Source organism: Myotis lucifugus, unplaced genomic scaffold (genome assembly GCF_000147115.1).
Source record: "Myotis lucifugus unplaced genomic scaffold, Myoluc2.0 scaffold_37, whole genome shotgun sequence".
In the NCBI taxonomy this organism is placed as follows: domain Eukaryota; kingdom Metazoa; phylum Chordata; class Mammalia; order Chiroptera; family Vespertilionidae; genus Myotis; species Myotis lucifugus.
In genome coordinates this window covers 6,850,511-6,874,669 of record NW_005871085.1, presented here as the reverse complement: position 1 = coordinate 6,874,669, position 24,159 = coordinate 6,850,511, and the positions used below count along the sequence as shown (strand labels likewise).

General features: G+C 36.0%; 1 protein-coding gene across 3 annotated transcripts in view; it reads right to left on the bottom strand.

Annotated features, from left to right (window-relative positions):
• The window catches only part of ZFYVE9 (zinc finger FYVE-type containing 9), a 76,130-nt gene that overhangs the window by 25,351 nt on the left and 26,620 nt on the right, over positions 1 to 24,159 (bottom strand). For 2 of the 3 annotated variants that reach the window (XM_006087320.3, XM_023752774.1), the window contains exons 5-11: positions 23,092 to 23,268; positions 21,294 to 21,463; positions 15,289 to 15,409; positions 11,064 to 11,186; positions 8,327 to 8,482; positions 2,469 to 2,693; positions 286 to 368 (exon numbers count right to left, since the gene is read on the bottom strand). In XM_006087320.3, the coding sequence (XP_006087382.1) occupies positions 286 to 368; positions 2,469 to 2,693; positions 8,327 to 8,482; positions 11,064 to 11,186; positions 15,289 to 15,409; positions 21,294 to 21,463; positions 23,092 to 23,268 (1,055 nt within the window). The remainder of the gene's footprint in view (positions 1 to 285; positions 369 to 2,468; positions 2,694 to 8,326; positions 8,483 to 11,063; positions 11,187 to 15,288; positions 15,410 to 21,293; positions 21,464 to 23,091; positions 23,269 to 24,159) is intronic. The other variant, XM_006087323.3, reaches the window with a different exon arrangement.

The window sequence follows — 24,159 nt, the reverse complement described above, 5'->3', positions numbered from 1 at the left end:
TCTCGCTCTGTGCTTTAATTATTCATTACCTCTAGTCCTCATAAAAATCCTGCAAGGTCACTTAGATAATAAGTGTACAATCAGGGGCTAGAATCCTGTACTATTTCATTCCAAGGCCCCTTGTACTTGGAAAAGAATGTGTGTGTGTGTGTGTGTATTTTAACATAAATCCTCACCTGCCTGAAGCAGCAGGGGCATTGCTATCAACAGAATAATGAAATCCTTCTCTTCCTTCACCCACACAAATCCCAGTAAGGAAAAAGAAAGCAAAAATTCCCAACTTACCGAAAGAAGATTCATGATGGTATGTCCTGTCTCTCCAAACAATGGCTTCCGAAATCTGACGCTGAACAGTGGGCATGGATAAACTATGGAAATGGGAAATGATCAAACTGAATCTGGCAGCTTAAAATTTGGATAAAAGAGATATCATGGTTGATACAGTTTTCAAAATATAATGGCCCATTAGAGCATATGAAATTTAGAGCTCAAAAAGTATTTAGCGCCTTGTCTGGTTGGGCTCAGTGGTTGGAGCATCGGCCTGCGGAGTGAAGGGTCTTGGGTTCGATTCCCAGTCAAAGGCATGTACCTCAGTTTCAGGCTCAATCCCAGCCCCTGTTGGGCATGTGCAGGAGGCAATCAATCTATGTGTCTCTCTCCCTCCAACTCCCTCTCTCCACTCTTTAAAAAAAAAAAAAAGTCAATGGAAAAAATATCCTTGGTGAGGATTAAAAAAAAAAAAAGTATTGAGCATGGTAGCATCACAGGCAAATCCTGAGCCTTCTACAAACTACACCAATCGTTCTGATGACCAGAAGAAGCCTTTTGATGCAGTGGTTTCGAAAATGACCCCAAGGTCTTAGGAAGCACTGTTCTTCAAAGTGGATTAATATGATCCAGGAAATATGTATCTTCTGATTCCTATGTGCTCAAGCAGTCTAAAAGAATTCACTCTTAGACATCTCCCAACCAGGACCCTCCTTAGGGGAGTCAAATACAAGGTGATCCTATTAGCTGGCTCACTGCTTGAACTTTATGGTCTGAATTGTCTGTTCAAGACAAGAAATTATACATGCTGGTTCATCTGCAAACAACCCCTTTTCTTTTCCTACTTCATTAGGCTGATGGATATGCTTCCTTCACAGTTCAGTCCAGAGGCCTTTGGTCCAAGACATATTTCTTATCTAATTCCTTCATTCTTGGTAAAGTTAGAGCCCATCTTGGAGCTCCCATAGAACTCTGTTAACTTTGAATATGTGTTTTAATACAATACGCTACTTCATGATTTCTGTATGTCTTCCTTACAAAGGTTCCAAGGGCCTATAACGGGTCTTGGCCATTTCTAAATTCCCAGAATTTATGACACATGGAAGGCCTTTATGAATTTCTTGTTGAATTAATGAATAAATAAGTGAACTGATGAAGCTGCCCTGCTGAGAATATATATATTTTATGGTTTATAAAATAATTTTTCATTTCATTTGATCTTCTTTAAAATCCTATATAATATCAAAGGCAGGCCTTATTATCACCAGTAGCAAACGAAACTGACAATCAGACAACTTGAGTGATTTAACCAAAGTTACAGAGCTAGTAAGTGGTAACGTTATGAACCTATTCAAGTGGTCTAGACCAGGATGCTTTCAATTAGGTGAAGATATAAAGTTTAAAATAAAGCTTGCATTTAGTCCTTGTTGTCTTAAAAAAAAAATCACAACTTAGTTGCACTGCTACAATCATGGGAAGGAAGGTCTTCTGTTGCTTACCTTATAAACTGAGACTGATCTCTATACCATTAGTTTACAGTATCTGTTAGGTTACATAAAATATAATTTGCCATAACTATTTTCCAACCAAGTGACAAAAAATATACCCACCAAATATAGACACGATAAAAAATAAAGTTAGCCCTGGCAGGGTGGCTCAGCTGGTTGTAGTGCTATCCCATGCACCAAAAGGTTGCAGGTTTGATTCCTCGTCAGGGCACATATCCAGGTTTTGGGTTCGATGCCTGGTTAGGACACATAAGGGCGGCAACAGATCGATGTTTGTCTTTCACATCAACGTTTCTCTCTCTCCCTCTCCTTTTCTCTCTCTCTAAAAAAAAAAAATCAATAAAATAAAAAAAACATATCCTCAGGTTTAAAAAATAATAATAAAGTTACTTCTTAAATTCAAATTCATTTTTTTCTCAAGATGATTATGTATTTATCAATGAATTATAAAACCATTAAGTTTAAGAGGTAATAAATAATCACCAATTTTCTCATTTGATATTTTTAAGTTCTTCCCATCCTAGGCAAAATGAGTAGAGAAAATGGCTAAGTTTAGCTTAGCTATTTCAAAATACTACTCCTGCTGAATTGTATCAGTATCACAAGGGGCGAGGGGACTCTGAACATTTCAGAACTTTATTTAGTCATCATGAGTTGCTCATGTGTTTTAGAAGAAAGTATGTTATTACTTACGTCGATATTCAGCTCCAAGTCTCAACATTAGTCGAATGGGAAACACTTTCGCCCAAGGAGTTTCCCATTTCTGGATGAGAATCCCAAATAAATAAGGTGGGGTTGGGAGTACAAGGTCTTGCAGTGACTGGTAAGTAGATGTCACATATAAGAATCCACCATGTTCTTTACTGCCAAGGAAACTTTGACTGAAGAAGGAATGTCCTAAGTTACCCACAACATTCCCTAAAACAAAAAAGTTCATTGATTACTAAAAATATTGTTGATTTATTAATAGAAAGTAATCATTGTTACTCAATACTAGGCCAGACACTACTGAATACTAATTCCTAACTTTTCACCACGAAACAGCCATGTTTAGAAAGTTTTTAAATAAATAAATGGCATTTATTAAATAAAAAAACTTTTTGCCAATGTTATCAGGGCTTCCGTGAGCATGGTGGGTGTATGTGTGTGTGTATATATATATCTCTTGTATTATCACTATAGAAGTTTGTCTAGATCAGGAGTGGGGAACCTTTTTTCTGTCAAGAGGTATGTAGATATTTATAACTTAATTGGCTTAATATAATTCACTTAATATGAATGTATGTTGCCATGAAAAAAGCTCCTAGATTTATTGAATTTCAAGTCCTGCCTGTGGTTGCCTTGGCAGGGCCAAACCAAATGATTTCGCAGGCCTTATGCAGCCTGAGGGCTGGACATTCCCCACCCCTGGTCTAGAGTAAAGCCAAAAATACTGATGGCTTCCCTTGTTAGATGGTGCAACTTTACTATATGAATCAAAATAACAATTACTGTCTCAAAGGTCGTGAAAATATGTTAAGATTAGGTACCTGCTCTCACAGAGCTTACAATCTCACTGGGTGAAAAAAGTATATATACATATTTTTAAATCCCCATATCAAGAAAGTGGTATGGTATTTTGAAAAAAAGTCACAGATTTGGGAGTTTCAGAGATATGAGTTTGAATACTAGTTCGATCACTCATTATAATGTGTGATTTGGGGGCAAGTTACTTAACTTCTGTGAGCCTCAACATCTGTGTAAAATGGAATAAATTATACTAAACTTCTGACCTGCTGGGAAGAATAAATGATAGACTATACTATGTAGAATGCCTATCAGCACCTGGCATACAGTGTGTCTCAAAACATACCTATTAGTTATAATGCAAATATACATATAATAATCAGCCAAACACTGCAGGATTTTCTTTGCTTTATCAAAGGTTTTAGAGTAAGGTTTATATAAATCTTCATCTTTTTATCTGGAAGGATGGGGAGAAGGAGGAATAGGAGAGAGAAGAGATGGAAGATTTCTCCCCCACCTCCACAATGGAGAGTACACAATAGCATTCCTCTAAAGCTCTAATGACAGCATGTTTATGTTTCATAAGAATGCCCTAGTGCAGTGGTCGGCAAACTGCGGCTCGGCAAACCGCAGCTCGTGAGCCACATGTGGCTCTTTGGCCCCTTGACTGTGGCTCTTCCACAAAATACCGGCTCTTCCACAAAATACCGACTTCTGCGCATGGGCCATGAAGTTTCAATCGCACTGTACGTGCGCGCCTGCACGTGGTATTTTGTGGAAGAGCCACACTCAAGGGGCCAAAGAGCCGCATGTGGCTCGTGAGCCGCGGTTTGCCGACCACGGCCCTAGTGAATACAGCTCAGAGGTGAAAAATGCTGGCTTGGAACTCAAGGCATTCATTAATTATTCCTTTGGAATCTATTATTGGTTATTTTCCTACAGATATTGATTACCTTTCTGCCCCCATACACTCAAAATTTTTAGTATGTCCCTTTCCATTATAAAAAATATCTTTTAAGCTTTAAACATTTACTTTCTTTTAAAAAAAATTTTAAGTAGACTTTTATCAATCCAAAGAGTGATTTAGTTTACATTGTCATTTACTACCTCATCAAATAAAGGGTAACATTCCACAGATATCAGCAAAAATAACACACTGGACATAAGAATTTGATAAAGAAAAGCTTTCATTTGAAGACTTAATCTGGGGCTCTTGAATTCATAAAGTCTCTTACATACTAATTTATAGAGAATATTTCTCAATGGAAACATTCAATACAATGAATCCACTGAACTAATTCTACATACCCCAAGACCACTCAAGAATCTATATAGTGATTAAAACAGACAACAACTCTTGCTTCTGAGCATAAACGATCTGGCAATAATGTCAAATGCTTTAAATCAGTAGTTTACAAAGCAATTCAGGTAATTATCAGACCAGTGCTCTAGCTTAACAGAGCTAGTACCATCTCTGAATTTGGGGGTTTTATTTTACAGATGAACAAATTGAAGCTTATGGGTAGAGGTGAGGTGACTCTCAAAGACACTGGGTAAATAAGTGGCAAAATAAGATCTAAAAAGCAGATCTTTCAATCTCCTGATCTTTTGATATACCACAATTTCTTTAAAATATATATAATTTGGAATTTTCTATCTTAAATTTGGAACTAAAATTTTGTTTTTCAAAGTGCTCACAAATAACCATCTTTAAATTCAATTTAAATACAACTTAAATATCTATGACAACAGCTTCCTTTGTTTCAAAGCATATTTATCAATCCTTACATCAACTCAAATGGAACAATTTCCAAGCAAATAGTTCACTTACTTCAAGAAATATTAATATTTTAGGCATTAATATAACTTAAAAAAGCTCAAGTCATCAAAAGAATTTAGTCCTTTGGAGTTCTCTGTAGTACAATTCACTATAGTTAAGCATGAGTACTTCATAAAAGATCATTTCCTCAGTTCAGAGCATCTGTGAGATTTACCATGTAACTTCAAAAAGCTCAAGAGGCAGTTTATTGCGTTTTATGATTCAAAAAATGAGATTTAGAGAAAACACAGCTGAATTCAAACACTTACCAGCTATGTGTGTGATTGTGGGCAAGTTATTATGCCCTCAGTGCCTTTTAGTTTCCTCATATGTACAATGGGAACAGGAACAGTATAAACTTTACAGTTAAGAAGTGAAATAGTGCACTTAAAGCAATGAATACATTGCCTATCATGTAGCAAGTGCTCAATAAATATTAATGATTAATCTTAAATCATGTCTTCATAAATAATTCCGTATTACTTTCTCATCAGTTGAAAAATTACTCTGCAAAGCATCAATACTTTGGCTCCTCTGTTCACAGAAAGATAAAATAAATGTAATTTATCAAAAAGGTTCAAAATTAGCTGGAAAAATAAAATAAAAACCTGTTTCATATATAATAATAAAAGGGTAATATACTAATTAGACGGGACGTCCTTCCGGACAAAGCCGGGCGGAGGGAAGCCCTGGTCCCAGGTGCCAGAGGGAAGCCGGTGCCGGCAGCCGGGGGAAGGAAGGCCTACTCTTGCACAAATTTCGTGCATCAGGCCTCTAGTAAGATAATATTCTTTAACTGGTAAAACAATACAAGAAAATCATTGATGATGGTGAAAACACCAGTGAGGTTCCTCTTTCCCTGGAAACACATTAGTTAGGAAACCTTTTGTTTTACAGGTAAAAAAGTGACTTGCTTCAAAAATACTATATACAATTTAAAATCTTCCAAGGCATTATGATAATCAGAAGGCATCCTGAAACTCTCAAATGTTATTTCTCACAAAATATAATTTTCCCCCTCACTGTGGAAAGCATAAGCAACTATATATGACAAATATATGTATACTAAATAAGAAACATATATACATACATGTATTATTAAATACTTGTAGTTTACAGAGAGGAAGGGAGAGGGGATAGAGAGTTAGAAACATTGATGAGAGAGAAACATTGATCAGCTGCCTCCTGCACACCTCCTACTGGGGATGTGCCCACATCCAAGGTACATGCCCTTGACCGGAATCGAACCTTGGACCCTTCAGTCTGCAGGCCGACGCTCTATCCACTGAGCCAAACTGGTCAGGGCAATACTTGTAGTTTAGATGAAAATTTCAGATTAAATTATAAAGTTCATTCAAGGGTTTTTAAGGTTTTATTAGTGATTTGTGGTAGAGGAACCACTAAGCAAGTGGTAGAGTATTCAAAGCTGTCATACTCAGGGGAAATTTAAGATACAATTTGCCAATTCCATTCACTATGCTACACAAAGGAGAAAAATAATGAATTGGGGTCATTTTAGAACACTTAAAATATGTTTCCACCTATTAAAAAAATCATAGCGAAATAATATAGCAAGTTGCTACCTTCATTATCTAAAAACAGGATTCATAGTAAAACATGCATATCACAGATATTTTGCATATCTGTTTTTTTTAAAAACTGCTGTACTATTAACAGTACAGTTTTATGCTATACTGACATAAACTAAAGAACACTGGTCAGGGAGCTTTAGACCTAATTCTGCCACCAACTAGGCCTGTGATTTAGACAAGCCATCAACACCTCCAGGTTCATTAGAGCTGTACTAGATAATCGAAGATACTTTTCTAGGCCCGTATTTCTGAGCTGTGAAATGATTCCTATTCAAGGAGAGACTTTTATAGCTCATTTGTTTATGCTGTTGAAATGTTATTTACTTAGGTATATATGTACATGCCCTCACCCAATATACATGTATTTAAGATGGCTTAGATGTATTATAGGCAGACGTTAGGCTATCACCATTATCTTACTATCAGTTCCAAGTAATTTTTTGTTGCAGACTTTTTGCATTTCGATATAATAATGGACTCTACTGATATATAAGGATACTTTTTAAAAATAAGTAACTATATATGCTAAACATATATTTTAATGACTCATATGATGATTCATGCCTTTCCTTGTAGGTATTTCTCAGAATTCCATTCACAGCTCTAGTCTCTTCACACTGGCCCATCTTATTCACAACCGTAGTTTCAACTTTCACATAAACACTGGGTCTCCCAGATCTACCTCCTGAGATCATTTCAATTTACTTATCATCTGTTGTCATTATTTCAAATTCAACGCAATGAACAAAGACTTCAGCTGCCATATTTGTTCTTCTATTTACTATCTTAATGAATAAGAACAACATCCACTCAGGTGCCCAAGCCAGAAATCTGAAGTCAACTTTCCACTTGTTCCCTCTCACCCCTCACATCCAATTAGTTAACTAATCCTATTGAACTAAAGCATCACTGTCATTTATATCTCCTCAACATTCTTTATTCCCATTGTCATTACTAAACTTAAACCCTGATAATTTCTTGAATTCCTACAACAGCTTTTTAAAAAAATCAATTTTAAAATACCAAATATTGATGAAAATGTGGAAAAAGGAACCCTTATGCACTGTACGTGGGAATGTAAATTGGTGTAGTCACTATGAAAAATAGTATGGAGGTTCCTCAAAAATTAAAAATATGACTACTATATGATTACTTCTCCAGTTTCTAATAGCTATGCACTTACTTTTAGATTGTTACAGTAAATAATTTTTATAATTTATTTTGAAACCATAATAAAGATATCCATGCTTGATTCTTGAAACCTGAAAATTAAATGTAGAGTACTTTTACATTATGAATATATAAATATTAACTGAAGAAACAAGTAATAAGCTATGATTATGCTTTCTTCTATTGGGTACCATTATCATGATCCGTAAGCTACTCGAAGAAAAATATTCTCACATCAAGCTCAATGGATTCTCTTACAACTTTTGATTCTAGCCTTTGTAAAATAACAAACACACCAGGTAAAGTACTAAAATTTACAATTCCTCAGACCAAAGCATGTTCTAACTTGCCACTAATATCAACGTCCAATGCCAGGCTTCCAAATTTAACACAATTATTTTGCATCTGTGTCTAAAAGTTTTATCACCTATAAAGGGTGCATATTAAATCATAAGGATTCCCACCTGCCAGAGCATCACGATAAAGCTGTACAAAATGGTTAAAGATATCCTTCGGCAGACACTTTTCATCAGGCAGACATTGAAGAAGAATGACGATCTCGGACTGACCCACTGCATGCATTCCCTTGGTTGTGAAACACCAGCACTTCCTGTTCACATCTACAGATGGAATAAAAATATAACAAAGACATCTCTCTCAATTCTTAACCTTTGAAAAATGCACAAAAATCTGTTATAATACAGCAAAGAATAAAATAGATCAGGGGTCCTCAAACTTTTTAAACAGGGGGCCAGTTCACTGTCCCTCAGACCGTTGGAGGGCCGGACTATAGTTTAAAAAAAACTATGAACAAATTCCTATGCACACTGCACATATCTTATTTTGAAGTAAAAAAACAAAACGGGAACATATACAATATTTGTATTTGCATGTGGCCCGCGGGCCATAGTTTGAGGACCCCTGAAATAGATCATACTGTCTGTATAATTCAACCTGCGATTTGTACTGCATTGAGCCAAAGAACTACTGTAGAAAATAAAATATACCAATGCCTCTGGCTCTAGGCAAACTCTTAGAAAAACAATTGGAAGGGGAGTAAAAGAAGTAATAGTGAAAAAAGACACACTGAAAACTTTTAACTGCTATTATTAAAATAGTGTAATTATCAAAAGAAACAATGTTCCTTTAAAAATAAATACAATCAATCTACACATCCTTAGCTATAATGATCAAAAATCTATTTCCCCATCTTTATTTAAAAAACAACAACACACACTTCAACATAGGAATTACTTATGTAAGGCCTAAAACAACAACAATAAAAGCCAATATTACAGCTTTGAATTCAGGTTGTGGCCTAAAAAACATTTTTTATGTGTACATTAATCTATGACTAAAAGATTCTAGCTATTCTAATTATAGACCTTTCTGCAAGAAAATCCTAGATCATCAACAACATGACTTTACTTGGCTTCATGCAGTAAAAAGTGATGAAAAAGATGGCTTTTCTGGACTACTTACTTCCACTTCTTCACTATAAGGCTCTGTAGAGTCCTAATAGCATAAGCAATATATACTTAAAAATGTAGTTAAAAATAATGTTCAGTCTTTGGCACTTTTATCATTTGTACTCCAACATGGTGGGATCCCCAAAGGAATTGAAAAAGGATTCTAATAAAATTATAAATACCACAATGTAAATCAAACTAACAAAAGATCCCTTCTTTCACTTTGGCAATTGTTACTTTATATACCTAAACAGATGGTGAGCTGGTTTGCCTTAGTAGATAGAGCATCAGCCTGGGACTGAAGGGTCCCAGGTTCGATTTCAGTCAAGGGCATATGCCCAGGTTGCAAGCTCAATCCTCAGTAGAGGGCGTGCAGGAGGCAGCCAATCAAGGATTCTCATCATTGATGTTTCTATCTCTCTCCCTCTCCCGTTCTCTCTGAAATCAATAAAAAAAATATATATAAAAGGAATTCTAGGTTAGCCTTAGCTGATTTGGCTCAATGGATAGACCGTTGGCCCGAGGACTGAAGGGTCCCAGGTTCAATTCTGGTCAAGGCACACAGACTCAATCCCCAGCAGGTTGGTGCGTGTGCAGGAGGCAACCAATCGATGTGTCTCTCTCACATCTATTTTTCTCTATGTCTCTTCCCCTCCCTTCCACTGTCTCTAAAAATCAATGGAAAAATATCCTTGAGTGAGGATTAACAAAAAAGAATTCTAGGTTAGATATTTTCTAAGTGCAATTTATAAACTAGATATGACAAATTGAAATTTTGACCAAGTTATTTTATTTTTTAAATTTAATTTATTGGGGTGACAATTGGTTAATAAAATTATATAGGTTTCAGGGGTACAATTCTATAATACATCACTGTATATTGTTTTGTGTATTCACCACCCCAATGAGCAAATTATTTTAAAATTGATCCTACAAGGAAAGATCATGAGCATTTAATTAATAACTGGCCAAACATGCAAGGGTATGTCTAGCAAGTAAACAGAAAACTGCATTTCATCAATGTAGAACCTCTAAGGAAATAGCTGTTTCTGGTTTCCAAGTTCAACTTAGAACAAGCTCACAGTGGGAACTAGAGGACTGTTCTCCAGTGCTTCCTTCCTCTCTCCAAAACTGTGCCTTTTAATATTCATCCAAGATAAATGTGTTCTCTATTTTCCAATACCATCTTAGAATCAAGATTTTAAGTTACTGTCTTCTCTCTCATTCTGATGCCCAACAAGGCACTAAGAATTTAGAAGTTTCTTCTGAATCTTCAGATGTACTGAAGCTTCACTACGTGTTAGTTAAATAATACTTCTCCCAAACAAAGTTTTGCACCATTGTTAAGATTTCTGAGATTTAAATCTGGCATATAATTTTTTTTACCCTCCTGGATAATATATCCACCACTGGTTATCCTGGTGGCAAGTTGTGACATAACATACTCATTTCAGGAAGAACCTAACTCAAATCAGTTCAAGTTTTCTTTGGCTTTCCTTCATAGAGAATTCACCTATCTCATTCCTATGACTAAAAGCAAGAATTTCTGTTAGTCCCATAATTGTCTTCTGGGATATATTACTTTATACAAACCAACTTCTTCAGTACCCAGTGGTCAATAAGATGTGGCTCTATATAAAAATATTTGTAATAAATTTGAAAGCTTTATGTATTATCTATGAGTCAGTAAAGTATCTCACTTTTTATTTTGAAAAACAAATTTCTAACTTACAATTTACAATTTTAACCATCGACAACAAATTCGCATTTAAAACAAATACAAGTGGGTCAGGGCCACCATCCTCCAACTGTTGCATCACTGAAATCTGTGATGGTTTCTCTTCCACAGCATAGTCTGTAAAGGGAAAAAACAATGTAAGAGACTGGCTAACGGGACAAACACAGAAAGAAATCTGATGGAGGAACAGGCTGATTATGCAAAGGAAAGGGAGAGCATTGGGTTGATAGGCAGAGTGAATAGAGGTTTGTGCCTGCTATCTCAGTATCATTAACAGTGCCCCCTTTCACTTTCAAAAGTGACCCAGTCCAATTTGGAGGACAACATGGTTATCCTATGTAGAGATTGCTCCACAAAATGATTTGTGCCAAATCTAAAAACAACTCTTTTATTTAACAAAAATTCTCCAACAATCATAATAAGAATTTCACATATTACATGTTCTAAGAGCAACATTTTAAAGAATCCATGATGTATAAGAAAGTGTTAACATACTAGTTACTTTTGGAAAGGATGCCTAGCGGTTGAGGTAGAAGAGAATCCTACTTTTTACTCAATGTCCTTTAGTGTAGTTTGAGATTTTTTACCATTAAAAAATTAAACTTTAAAAAATGCACCTAGTTGCCGAAACCGGTTTGGCTCAGTGGATAGAGCGTCGGCCTGCGGACTGAGGGGTCCCGGGTTCGATTCCGGTCAAGGGCATGTACCTGGGTTGCGGGCACATCCCCAGTACGGGGTGTGCAGGAGGCAGCTGATCGATGTTCTCTCTCATCGATGTTTCTAACTCTCTATCTCTCTCCCTTCCTCTCTGTAAAAAATCAATAAAATATTTTAAAAAATAAATAAATAAAAAATAAAATAAAAAATGCACCTAGAAAATAAACCAAAAGTATCTTAAGTGATTGGTTTCATGAAGGAATACATTTATGTAAAAATCAAGAGTTCAGTACATACATCACCAAAATCACCAGTAAATCACACATCACATTCTGAACATGAACAAGTTAATACTTGAGGCTCTGAACAGAACTCTTCCCATTTAACCCCTATAAGCACAGTACTATGTCATATTCAGCCACCCCATTTTGAATGATGGTAGCCATCTCAGTTTGAAGTCAAAATCATGGGTAATAACCACTGTAGAATATAAAGATAGTGGAAAGAAACTGAAAACATGAAAATTGCACATAAAATGCATCATTAAGGGACAGCCAGGTAGAACAAAATAACACCATTTCCCAATGACTAATAGAAACCAAAAAACTAGTTTTTGGATGTATGGGAAATGTCTACCCTATCAATGAAAATATTTATTAGAAAGAGAAATACTAAGCGACTTAAAAGAAAGAAAAAAATTTATGAAGTTATTTCACTGGAATATAACATTGCAAAATTGTGGTGAAGAGAAAGAGTAATGTGGTTTAAGTGAGCAAATATGAAATAACCAGTTTCAAGTAGGAGAGGTTTTGACAATTAGAGTTAATGGACGTGCATTTTAATGAAAATGCAATCTTATTTATCTTAACAACAGAGTAGACCAATACAATTTCTTATTAATCTAAGATTTATGAAAATAGCAAAAATTTGTCAACTACGTAGTAATTTTACTAACAAAAGAATATTTTTAGGGGTTCCTGCCTGGTAAAGAAACATAGGCATTATACAAAACAAAAGAATGCTTAACTTTATGTGAAAGTTCACTGTTGAACTATCAGAACACAGTTGATCTGCTAGTACAATACATTCAGTCAACACTGCTGAGAGCCTACTATAGGCACAGCACCATGCTAGCAGCAAAAGACACAAACATGCCTGGCCAGCATGGCTCAGTGGTTGAGAATCAACCTATGAACCAGGAGGTCACGGTTCGATTCCTGGTCAGGGCACATGCCCGGGTTATGGGCTCAGTCCCCCGTGTGGGGCGTGCAGGAGGCAGCCAATCAATGATTCTCTCTCATCATTGATGTTTCTATCTCTCTCTCCCTCTCCCTTCTTCTCTGAAATTAATAAAAATATATTTAAAATAAAAAGACACAAACATAAATTAAGTCTGAAGGAATTCATCTTCTAAGTGAAAGAATCAGACCTATAAAATATCTACTTTACAATAAGAATGCAGTAACAGTCTACAAGAATTCCTACTAAAACAGTAAGGATCCAAAACACTACTACAGAGACAGCCTAGGTAAGGATCCAGAGGAGAGTTTTCCACTAATCTGGATTTTGAAAGGTTGAGGAATTTTTCAAGGATTCTAGGTTATAGAAGGGTATTCTAGGCAAGGAAAGCATAATATCAATTACATGCCTCCTTTGTACCACTTTTTTTGCTCAGTACTTTCCGGTATGAAATCTGACTTAATAGTCATGACTCTTAAATTAAGGTGGTGTAATTACTAGGTTTTTTTTTTTTAAAGAGTAGGAAAAACACTCAGAGAGGATATATGATTTGCCCACTGGATCACACAGCTACAATGGATTAGTACTGAGAGCAAAGCTCAGATTTGTCCAGCTCTGAAGTCCATTCTCTTCCTACTCTTCCACAGCAGAAGAAAAGGCATGAAAGTATGAAAAGAGAATATTCAAGACAGTAAATAAACTGTAGCATGCACATGAACTGTGGAATGCATGAGGCAGTAGCTGGAAATAAAGTTAGAAAGATAAGTTGAGATAAGGTTATAAGGAACACTGTATGCTAAAGTAGGCAATTTATACTGAAGGGATTAAAAATCCCATTGACTGTTTCTAAGCAAAAGCAATATATGATAATGTCTTTGTTTAAAAACAGGCTAAATGTGGAAGATAAAGGACAGAAAGACTGAAGGCAAGGAGACCAGGTAAAAGAATAGGAAAAAATTGAGGAGAAATTATTGATAAAACATCTTTTGAAACTGTACTAATTGAATGCTGATCTGGATATGTCAACAAGAAACTTTCACAAAAAGATAAGCATTTTTAAAAATTGTTTAAAGTATTATAGATGTCCCATTTGTTTGTTTGTTCCCATTAACCCCTTCCACCCTGCACCCGCCCCTCCCAGGCCTTCACTACTCTATTGTCTGTGTCCATAATATGCACATAGATTCCCTGGTTAAGCACTTCCTACCCACCCCTCCACCCCACCTTCCCTCTGAAATTCGTCAGTTTGTTCATGCAAAGACAAGCATTCTTTAAATTGGATAATAATTTTACTTCTTATCAGAACTCACTAAAAATATTTTTACCAATAAAATTGCCATTTAAGTATTCTCCACTTACTATATGTACACTAGAGGCCCAGTGCAAAAATTCGTGCAGGGGGCGGGAGGTTCCCCCTCAGCCCGGCCTGCACCCTCTTGCAATCCAGGACCCCTAGGGGGATGTCCTACTGCCGGCAATCCAGGACCGTTGGCTCCTAACCGCTCACCTGCCTCCCTGCCTGATCACCCCTAACTGCCTCTGCCTGCCTGCCTGATGCCCTTAACTGCTCGCCTGCCTGCTTGATCACCCCTAACCACTTGCCTGCCTGCCTGATCGCCCCTAACCGCCTCTACCTTGGCCCCTGCCATCACGGCTTCATCCAGAAGGATGTCCAGAATGATGTCCGGAAGGTCGTTCGGATGTCCGGTCTAATTAGCATATTATGCTTTTATTATTATAGATTTCTTAATGTATATTATACTTCAAAACAAAAAGTTAAATTAATGTACTGAAGTATCAGGTGGGCCAACTCTGGAACCACAAGAAACACTTCAGAGTATTATATGCTTTAAACTATTTTCAGCCTAGCTGGTGTGGCTCAGTGGTTGAACATCGAACCATGAACCAGAAAGAGATCACCTGTTTGATTCCTGATCAGGGCACATACCAGGTTACAGGCTTGATCCCCAGTAGGGGGAATGCAGAAGGAAGCCTGTCAATGATTCTCTCTCATCATTGATGTTTCCACCTCTCTTTCCTTCTACCTTCCTCTCTCTGAAATCAATAAAAACATACTTAAAATACACATATATTTTTAAAAACTGCCAATGAACTACATTTACACTAAAATTAAAAATATATCCTTCCAATAAATGAAATAATTATCATATAAAAGCATAAATATCCACTCTAAAACAACCAGTAACAGCAACAATTAATTTCATGGTATTGAGTAGTTGATTTTTTTGTTAGAGAAGGGGTGGTTATCATTCAAATTCTATCTCTTTCCCTTAATTAGAAGGCAAAATGTAAGTACACAAACCTCCTTTTACACCAGTAGAGATGAGAATGGGAGGAAGACCATCTTCAGGAATAAGGTTCATTGCACTCCCAACAGGACTTCCAACCTGAGTTATATTCCCAGAGAACAGAGAAATATCTGTCTAGGAAAAGCAAATGAGCAAAGTGAGCATTATAAAGATGTTTAAGACTTTGCAAAATATAATCAAGGATATAAATGAGAATTTAATTGAAAATTTGGAATTCATACTTTTTCATACTCATTAACCTATGGTTTCCTAAAACACTGGGCTTATACTATGAAAATGTTTCCAATTGTACAGTCTCTCCCTTTGGCATCATCAAATCATAGTAATGAGAGAAGAGGCAATGTAGCCTCGAAGAGGCAAAGCTTCCTTTACCCAAGTTTCTTTTGCCATAAAATATATATATACATATATTTAAAACTTGCAGTGTGAAAACAAAATTTCAATGTTACCTCATAATTTCTGAACTTTTAATGTATTTGGTTTATTAAAGTCTCATTTATACTGCTTTTTCAAAATATCTTTGAAAATAATGGTGATGGCTGTACAATAAGAAAGTACTTAATGCCATGGGTTATGCACTTAAAAATGGTTAAGATGGTAAATTTTATATTATATATATTTTACCACAATAAAAAAAATTAACTTTGATAACATAGAGAGATTAAAATAGGTCATCATTGCCCTGGCCCCTTTGCCTCAGTGGTTAGAGCGTTGGCCTGCAGACTAAAGGGTCCCAGGTTCGATTCCGGCTGGAGGCACATGCCTAGGTTGCGGGCTCGATCCTCCACAGTGGGGGACGTGCAGGAGGCAGCCAATCAATGATTCTCTCTCATCAATGACGTTTCTATCTCTCTACCTCTCTCCTTTCCTCTCTGAAATCAATAAAAATATATTTAAAAATAAATAAATATAAATAAATAAATAAATAAAATAGGTCATCATTTTCATTTACTATACCATGAAATAAAACTTCATTTTTCTTTGCATTAATATGATCGTGTTAGATATATTTAATAAAATATAATGTTGCAAAACATTTTGACTGGGATTAAATCCACAATTAACGACTTAATAGACCACACTCAAAGATCTATTAAAATGATGCTCTCCTCTCCATATTCTCCTTCATTTAAGAAAGAAAAATAGCCCTAGCCGGTTTGGCTCAGTGGATAGAACATCAGAGGGGTCCCAGGTTCGATTCTGGCCAAGGGCATAGGCCTGGGTTGCGGGCTCAATCCCCAGTAGGGGATGTGCAGAAGGCAGTCGATCAATGATTCTCTCTCATCATTGATGTTTCTAGCTCTCTCTCCTTCTCCCTTCTTCTCTGAAATCAATAAAAAGAAATATAAAAAAAGAAAAATAAGGTTTAAAAAAGCATTTTAAAACTGTTTTTTTAAAAGATGGAGAAGAATGTTTATAGCAGCTTTTATTCAATGCACAATAACCAAAGGCTGGAAATAATCCAAATGTCCATTAAAAAGAAAATAGATAAATTGTGATATATCCATATTGATGGACTACTACTCAACAACAACAAAAAATTAACTTCTGATGCATACAACATGGATAAATTGTACAAAAAATAGTTTGAGTTTAATAAGCCAATTTAACCCCACACAAAACATTATATACTATATGTTTCCATTTACATGAAATTCAAGACAGGTCAAACCAATCCATAGTGATACAAGTCAGAATAATGATACATCTTTTCTCCGGGGAAAAAATGTACAAGAAATTTAATATAAAGAGGTACTGACAAAAGAAGGGTATGAGGGAACCTTCTAGAGTGATGAAAATGTTTTTGTTTTGTTTTTTAATATTTTTATTGATTTCAGAGAGGAAGGGAGAGAGATAGAAACATCAATGATGAGAGAGACTCTTTGACTGGCTGCCTCCTGCCCACCCCCTACTGGGGGGGATCAAGCCCGCAACCCAGGCATGTGTCCTTGGCTGGAATTGAACCTGGGACCCTTTAGTTCATAGTCCAATGCTCTATCCACTGAGCCAAACCAGCTAGGGCAAATGATGAAAATGTTTTATATCTTCACCTGAGTGGTGGTAACAGGGTGTGTGTGTGTGTATGCGTGTGTATGTGTGTGTGTGTGTGTGTGTGTGTGTGTGTGTGTATGTGTTTATATGTATACTAGAGGCCCACATAGGCCTTCCTTCCCCCAGCTGCCGGCACCAGCTTCCCTCTAGCACCCAGGACCCGGGCCCCCGGGCTTCCCCCTGGCTGCTGGCAGGCACCCGGGACCTGGGCTTCCCTTATAGCCCCAGCTTCGTCTGGAAGGACATCCGGTCTAATAGTATATTACGCTTTTATTATTATAGATATAGGGTGTCCCCAAAAATGTATATACACACTTTGAATAATTATAAAGGCAGTGTTTATTAAAATACATTTCATTTTTATTTAACAACTATCAGCTGTTAAAGTGTGTATACATTTTTGGGGGGATACCCTGTATGTATATGCTCATCAAGTTGTTTCCCAAAGATTAATTCTCCTAAAGCACTTTGCTATATATATTTTAAACTTTAGTAAAGATTTAAATTACTTTTAAAAATATGTCAATATCACCCAACCAGCATGGCTCAGCATGGCACATGGCAGCATGGCACATGGTTCAATTCCCGGTCATGGCACATGCCCAGGTTGCGGGCTTGATCCCCAGTGGAGGGCGTGCAGGAGGCAGCCAGTCGATGATTCTCTGATCACTGATGTTTCTATCTCTCTCTCTATCTCCCTTCCTCTCTGAAATTATTAAATTTATATTTTTAAAAATATGGCAATACTATCTATAATTTAGTGGGAAACCATTATGACTGATTTCAAGGCATAGTACAGAAAATAAAGCAATATATTCTAACTTGCTACTTAATGATGCATTAATTCACCTTTTAATGTCATAAAAAGTGATCATTTGGCCTCTACTTAAATACCATCTGTGAAAAGGCATTTATTTAATTTACTGAGCACCTATTAACTGCCAGGTACTCTACAGGCCATAAAGATGAGAAAACTATATTCCAGTCTGGCCTTAGAGAATTTGTTTTCCCTCATTTTACCAGATAAATATTATAGTAGAATGTTGACCAATGTGAGAGCACAGAAATAAAATAACTAACTTGGTTCAGTTTCTCTTAAACTGAGCTACACCTTGCGTCCCTATAACATTTATCCACTAGAGCTTCCTCATTCATTAAAAAAAATTTATGTTAACCAGAGCAATTAGACAAGAAAAAAAAATAATAAAAGGCATCCAACTTAGAAAGTAAGAAATAAAACTATAATTATTTACAAATGACATGATTCTATATAGAGAAAATAAAGATTCCACCAAAAAACTATTAGCAACAACAACAAAAAACCTATGTTTTAAGAACCAATCATACAATTTAAAAGATGTAAAAATTTTTAATAGAAAACAAAGTCATAATTGCATAAACATCATAGATATAATTGATTCAGGCAAGAATTGTCAGAGGACAGTGAAATCACTTGCGGAAAGATTGCTGGGGGAATAGGACATTCACAATCTCAAAGTATCAACCCTCACATTACTTATTAACTGCAAAGAAGAATAGCTGCTTTTGCAGTGGTGAAACACAGGAGATATCAATTTAACCAACTATCAAACTGATTATTTCTTTATGTGTCCCACTAAGAAATGATCGTCACTTAGGTGGTATTATTATTATTGCCAAAAATGTTTAATCTGAAATTAATCATGAGGGGGAAAAAATCAGACAAATACAAATTAAGGACTTTATGCAAAACATGGCCTAGATATTCCAAAAATATTAATATGGTTGACCTTGAACAATGCAGAGGTTAGGGGCATCCACAACCTGCACAGCCAAAAATCTGCATATAACTTAAGTCAGTCCTCCACATATTTGGATTCCCAACCATGGATTGAAAATATACTTGACCATTGAACAACACTGGTTTGAACTGCAGTGGTCTACTTAAACACAGTAAAATGAAAAGCAAAATTTAAAAAGTGGTATAACTGTTCTAAAGTAAAGAAAACCAAAGAAACACAACAACTAAATGCAACTGTGATCCTTGATGGGATCCTAATTTTTTTTAATAACAAAAATTTTATATGTGTGCACATGTGTATAAATGAAATCTATAAAGAACATTATTGGAACAATTGAGCAAATCTGAATATGGACTATATATTAGATAACAGAATTATATGTGAAATTTCTTTCTCATATAATTGTATTGTGCTTATGAAAGAAAATAGCTTGTTCTTTTTTTTTTAATATATATTTTATCGATTTTTTACAGAGAAGAAGGAAGAGGGACAGAGAGTTAGAAACATCAATGAGAGAGATCGATCAGCTGCCTCCTGCACGCCCCCCACTGGGGATGTGCCCGCAACCAAGGTACATGCCCTTGACCGGAATCGAACCTGGGACCCTTGAGTCCGCAGGCCAACGCTCTATCCACTGAGCCAAACCGGTTCGGCGAAAATAGCTTGTTCTTAAGCAATAAAGTACAACTAATCCTCAAATGGCTCATCAAAAAAATAACTGTGTGTGTGTGTGTGTGTGTGTGTGTGTGTGTGTGTGTGTGTGTGTGTGTAGGGGTAAAGCAAATATGGCAAAGTGTGAACAATTGGTAAATATAAGTGAAGAGTATATGATTATTCACTGTACTATTCTTGCAACTTTTCTGTGAGTTTGAAAATTTTTCAAACAAACAAGTGAAGGAAAAAGAAGGCACCTTCTTGACAAAGTGACTATGAAGATTCAGGGAAGAATAAGATAGTTCTGGCTGTTGCCCTTTGAAGCCTTGGGGGGGGTGGGGAGGGGGGACTTAGAAATATTTGAAGACAGATATGGCCTGGTTTAATGTTCCTTCACCAAACAGGAAATTTAGCTCTCTATGTCAATAAATCTAATATTAATAACATGCAATTTCAGCTAAAATAAAATCCATAAATCATGTAAATCCCTGAAAAAATCACTGATCATAAATATAAATAGTAACTAACAACTCTATGAAAACTTCAAGAATAAAAACTTTATCTAAATTTGATCCTCTTATTTTATTTTTTTTAAATGGACACATATACTTAGGTGGAATTAACATAAGCCTTATTATAGCTTTGATGACCAAATTCAAGGAGGCAATGAGCAATAGAAAGGCTACCACTATATAAAAGTATACTTGCTCATTTTGACCCGAGATAACTCTTGTTTTCTCACTGAGTCCAGAAAAAGTAGCTAATATTTGTCCCTTTCTGAAAATTAGGTCCCAAGGAAAGAGAATTCCATTAGCCCCAAAATTGTGACTAGACTATCCTATAGAGACACAGTGGAGGTGACAACACAATATAAGCTAGTTTCCTTAGGTAAATAATGAGTCTTCCAACCATTAAGTCAGTGGTTTTCAATTAATTTTTAAGCTTTGGGACCCTTTTTAAGCATCTTCCAGGGAAACACAACAGGGAGAAAAGAAAAAAGTGGAGATAGTGGGGTTGAGAGGAAGAAATATCTTCCTGCAGCTTCCTTCGTATTGCTTGGCTCTCCCTCACCATTGTACTCCAGAGAGGCTACCACAGAACCCGGGGAACATAGTTTAACAGTTAACTGCCATAAGCATCTATAGACACAAGTGGCGGACCTTTTTTAAATAAATTCAAAATATCGTGGCAGTTAACTGGTTAAAAACCAATGTATCAAAGAGCCAGGATTCCTTCTAGCACAACTTCTAGCTACAGCAGTAGCCTGAGCTCACCTGAGAACAACCTTCATAAGAATCTTTCTCCTGAAAAAACTTGCAAATATAGAATAAGAACTGATTTTGCCACATATACTGTACCCCTATAAAACACACACATGCACTACTAGTAAACTGTATCCAAACTTATAGGGTTCCACAGAAAGGTCACCCAACTTAGAAACAAGCAAGACCGAGGCAGCACATGCTAAGGAAAGTAAGCACTCACTTTTAGTTACCATTTTGTTTTCTTACCTCTGATGGTAGAGGACTGGTAGTTACTGGCTTGATTGGGTCATGTGACACAGCCAGGGTTCCTGCAGAGGAAGTTCCATTCATTGTTAATTTAGCTGCATCAGCAACTTCTCCATTAGGCAAGATCCCATCAGCAAACCAAACTCGCCTCTGCTCTCTGGGCTGAGCCACTTAAGGAACCAGAAAAATAAAAGAGGCATCAATGTGACATCGGTAGGGTTTCTAACATCAAAGAAGAGAAGGTCACCAATTCCAGATGTAAAAAAAAATAAAAATCACTATTTAGCATCTTATAATTAGAAATATCAGAACTGTAACTGTGTGTAAAAGTGTTTATAAATTAATAAAATACACATTTAAGTATATATTACTTCTATAACTTATATGCAAAGATTTAAAACACTTTGGCTTAAAATATGAAGAATTCTTAAATACACCTATGATGATATCATATACTCTGTCCCATGACACTAAAAGAGAAACTAAAGAAAGTGTTTTAAGTACCTAGGAAATAAATAGTAGGGGGAAAAATATCTAGCAGTAGACATCCACATCTCCTAAAAATATGAGGTTCCGTAGGAATTAAATATCTGGAAAAGTGCTATGGTATTTTTAAAGAGCAAAAGACGCCCTGAAGAATCTTGAAGACTTATTAATTAAAAAGGAAGAATTGGCTCAGACATGTAAGAATCGGGAAGCAAACTGACCAGAACTTTGGCTAAAGTGTAACTGAAGGAGAAAAAGACTTATCTGGCAGTGAAAAAGTAGTTGGCATTTTAGTAAAAGGACAGGAGAAAGCTGGAAAACTGAATCTGATGAAATAATATTTTTAAATCCAGTTTTGGAAATCAATTCAAAGAGCCAAAACAAAGAGAGATTAGGGAAGAACAACAAAAATGACAAATGAAGTAAAGAGAATAAAGATTTTAAGAAAGAAAACCTGAACTCATAAAAATACAGAATATCATTAAGGGATAATCTGAAGAAAGGGGAAAATGGGGAAGAGTATGATAATGTCAATAGAAGACTTTGATCTTCAAAAGGGGAGAAGGGCATTAAGCAAGGGGAAGGGAATACTACTATACAAAAAGACATAAAATTAATGCAAGAAGATTGATTTTAATTATCAAGGGAAACTTCCTAACAAGATCATTTTAAGGAAATATGTAACTATTACTTTTACTACTGATAATCCCCTGAACGTACAAATTGCCTTTCATCTGACAATATCATAGTCATAGAGATATAATTAAAATAAGTTGAGCCTATAATTTCCTACCTACCATATGATATAATCAGAATTGAAGTTCTGAATTTTATAAAGATCTATGTACCTAACACAATATTTCCATCTTTTTATATGAATAGATTAAAAATGGAGAGAAAATGGCTCTGTATGTGTCAAAAAGCAATGGGCTGGTCAGAAGGAAGAACTCTCATTTTCATCACTTAGTGAACTCCTATAAAAGAACATTAAAGTAGGCATGAAGTTAGGATTTTACAGGCAGACTTCAAAATCTGCATCTCTTTTCAAATATAAGCAGTGAAATTGCTCCATTCTAAAATTACAGAGAACACTGGCATATTTTTAGAGATGCCTCCAAAATATCAGGCAACACATTATTCTTTACTTGCCCGGAAATAGTCTCAACACATTTCTCACCTTGTTCTTCCACTTTAATAACTATCCAAAGGGACTTATCTGTAGTGTTTTAAAGACTTGTGCTGTAAAATCACATCAGCACCTTTTCAGAGGAACTTGGTGAGGAAAAAGAGAGAACAGCACATGATCCCCTACCTTCTGCTCCAGGGTGCTTTAAAACTCCCACAGGTACCATCACAGTGGGAGGTGGAGAGCTCAGGGCTCCTGAGGCCTGAGCTTGCTGCAAGGGAGGGATAGTAGAACAGTATTCAGCAGGATTGTTAGGGTTAGGGCTCTGGCTTGAGGCACTCATCATGTTCTCCCAGGCTTGAGCTAAAGCAAATACAGACACAATCAATGTGAATGGATTGCAAAATATGGACATCAAGACCTCCAAATATTGGATAAATAATGTAGCTCCTCCTCATTAACACTCACAGTATGTCTCTCTTCTAGCTGGCTAGTGAAATAGTATTAAGGAGATAAGTAATTTTAGTCAATAAAGGAGACCATTTAGTTAAGTAAACTATTTGGAAGCAAGAAATAAGAATTACATGATACTTCTAATACAGACAGATAGGTCAGTCTGAAGTTAATGACTAGGCCCCTGACTTCTGTGAAGGAGACCACACATTCCCTTAGTGAAACAACATCAAACTTATTAAGGATTTGCAACTGGGATAGTACTTAGGCATTTGGAGGTGGGGTATGAAGGTTTAAGGTTCAATACATTTTATAAAGTTCTAGCAAAACTAAAAATCAGGGGCTAAAATAACATGACTCCATTGTATAATATTTTCTTTGTCATTTCTAGACTTTTAGGTTCTTCTCTTAGTTAAGGTAAAATCTCATTTAAAAAATTCTGAAGCCTAAAGCTCAGAAGAATACATCTCAGCACTTTTGTGGATTCTGCTTTTGTGCAATGATCACCCTGAGTAAAAGTATCCAGCAAAAACAACCATTTCACATTTTTGGTGTGTCTCAAAAGCATAGGACCCATTTGAACATGAAAATGTGCCAATATCATGTAAGTGCCATCAATAAATATAAATGCTCATAATATGTTAAAGTACTATATTTTGTTAGTCTATAATTTAACTAAATACTGACATATCAACTACTGTCTTTAAAGTAAATAGGATGAAAGATGCTACATAAATGAAAGCTTTTAAATTTTATATTCCAGGTTCAGGTAATATCACATGCCCAAGAATAGACACCACC